Genomic DNA, 2,669 nt, shown 5'->3' with positions numbered 1-2,669 from the left:
CCCGGACCCCCCTGGGTTCCCTGGGTCGGCGCTGCAGCACGGCGGCGCTTGAACACACGGCCACGTGCACGTGCCAGAGTCTCCTCGGCGGGCCGCGGGTGCGTTCGCGCCCCCGCCCGTCCCGTCTTCTCCTCCGGTTTGAGTCGGTTCAACGGCTGTTTCTCGGGGAGTGTTTGTTACCCGCGGACCGGCGAGCGAGTCGCGTGTTCCCGTGCGCAGTTTCGCGCCCACGGCTGTCACGGTGCGTTAGTAACCCTAGTTTCAGTGAGACCTGTGGGAAGACCTTCCAACTGCAGGCGGCACGCCTCGTGTCGGGGTTCGCCGCGAGCCTGGCGAGAGGTTACAAAAATAAAAAGCGAGGGGCGGCGGGGGCGGCGGCTGAGCGGAGCGCCCAACAACAACGCTGCCGGTTTCCGAAGTATAGTGTATTTCGACTAACGGAGGAAGAAGAAGAGCGGGTAGAACATAAAGCTCCTGAGTGCTCGAACCTTGGGCTGTACTGTGAATGGACCTGGTACTGATCGCGATACTGTGTGTTTTGTTGCAGTTTTGAACGATGGGCGGCAGGGGTCGGGGCCGAGGTGGGGGCCGAAGCCGGGGCTGGAACCGCAATGCCGCGACCGCTGCCCAGGCCGGACCGGCTCGAGGAGATGCTGCTAGAGCCGGAGCAGTCCCTCGCCCACCTAGAGCCCAACAGAATCGGATTGATTCGGCCGCTCAGATGGGCCAGATGAACTTGGGTGAGTGTTTATTGCTATATTGGCTGCGTTACGGTGCGCTGCTGTGTGAGGCACCCTCTGCGAGGCGAGGCTAGGACGACACGGCAGCGATACATACTGCAACGGTCGCTCGCGCGCGCATCCCCCCCGGAATCACCGCGAGCGGTCCCCTCCGGTCCCCTCACCCTCACGCGTCTTCACCCCATCGGTGCATTCATACTAGGGAGGGGGAGGGGGAGGGGATAGTTGCAACCACCGACAGCAAACATGCAGTATGCAGTCAGTTGCTTAGGGGCGTCGGAAGAATCAAGACGAGTCGTCGCGAGAGTGGACTTCCCGAGATCCTGAACCCAAGCGCACCACTAGAATGGGTGAAGTATAGTGAATGAGATAATTGTGTCTGCGGGAGTTAACATTTATCCCTATCGAGAATACCCGCGCCTTGAGGAGAGTTAAGGATACACGCCGAAAAAAAATAGCTGTACAGCTAAAACTGAGCTACATAGCTTATTCCAGGAGCTATACATGAATAGCTAAAAGGATAGCCATACAGCTAAATTAATTAGCAGCATTGAATTAGCTCTCTCTGCTAATTAGCACATGGTTGTCAGACTTTATCCTTCACTGACGTATACGGTCGGTACGTGCCGTACGTGCTTGTGAGGGGGTACAACCACCACGTAAAGGCTGTACCCCCTGCGAATGCTTCTGGCGCGGACTGAAATCTTTCGGTCAAGATAAGTTGTCAGGACCTCTATCACGTTTAAGGTGTACCCCGGCGTATGCCTATCATGGGGTATGGGTACCATGCCACACCGGCACGCAGTAGAGAGACTATACCAATACCATCAGGTGGCTGATTCACGGCGCACACTTTCGTAGTTATACTGTACCGCATGCGCGCGTGCGGACGGGTTGCCTACACGCACGGAGCAATAAGGAGCCTTGTGCTGCACCTCCGTGAAGTTGGCACCACTCATAGCCGATGGAAATGAGTGCTACCTCGCATCTTTTAGAGAACTTTACGAGAGTACAAGCTGATAATAACCGCGTATCATCTGCTACAAATATTCTTGGCCCAAGTACATTTCGGTGGCGGCAAGGAAACATTTTTGTGAGTGTGTACTTAGCGATAGTAACACGACCATTTATCCCTTTCAGGGGCCCATGCCCAGCCTCAGCCGCAACCCGCAGGCTCAGGGCGGGCCGAGGGACGACCTGCTCAGCCTGATTTGGCCGCTCAGATGGGCCAGATGAACTTGGGTGAGTGTATTGCTAAGTTGGCTGCGTCATGGAGCGATGTGACGTACCTTGCGATAGTAAGACGACCATTTATTGCTTTTAGGGCGACCTGCTCAGCCTCAGCCACAACCCTCAAGCTCAGGGATGGCCGAGGGGCGACCTACGCAGCCGCAACCCTCAGGGTCAGGCTCAGGGGGTGCCGGTGGCAGCAGCAGCAGCAGCGCTCCCCTTGGTCGTGGCAACATGCGAGGCAGGAGGCCCATGGATACGCCCGCCAGGGTTCTAAAAACCCGACCGGACAGTCTAAGCACCAGGCAGGGTACTGATTTTCTTTTCGCGTCACCGTTGTCACTCCCCACGCCCCTCAACGTGTTCTGTCTTCCTAAATTTCCTCAATTATTTTCCTCAGGTGCAATTACTAGTCTATCAAAGCCGCAGACATTTGCTGTAAATTACTTTCGCCTCCGTACATTACCTACATGGGTGCTGCATCAATATCGAGTGGATATAGCTCCGGTGGTGGAGAGGAGTGGTACGAGGAAATATCTTCTGCGTGTTCACCAAGAAAGATTGGGAGGATATATTTTTGATGGTACTGTCCTGTACACACAAGCACGGCTGACGACCCAACAGGTAAATGCATTTTCACTTTAAGTTACATTCGATTTACATAATCTCGCCACTATATATTTTCTCTCTCTCTTTTAT

The 2,669-nt window shown here is 55.0% G+C and overlaps 1 protein-coding gene across 1 annotated transcript; it reads left to right on the top strand.

Moving 5' to 3' along the window:
• Window positions 1-81: 81 nt before the first annotated feature.
• On the top strand, window positions 82-2,594 carry LOC113209584 (piwi-like protein Siwi; the record flags this gene model as incomplete). The annotated part of the gene is made up of 5 exons (XM_052275830.1): window positions 82-458; window positions 548-740; window positions 1,881-1,982; window positions 2,065-2,280; window positions 2,371-2,594. Coding segments are annotated over exons 2-5 (726 nt in total), but the record flags the coding sequence as incomplete, so codon positions are not given.
• Between the last annotated feature and the right edge of the window lie 75 nt (window positions 2,595-2,669).

This window comes from Frankliniella occidentalis, unplaced genomic scaffold (assembly GCF_000697945.3).
Source record: "Frankliniella occidentalis isolate FOCC.00 unplaced genomic scaffold, Focc_3.1 Scaffold987, whole genome shotgun sequence".
NCBI lineage: Eukaryota > Metazoa > Arthropoda > Insecta > Thysanoptera > Thripidae > Frankliniella > Frankliniella occidentalis.
This window is presented reverse-complemented; position numbering and strand designations above follow the sequence as displayed.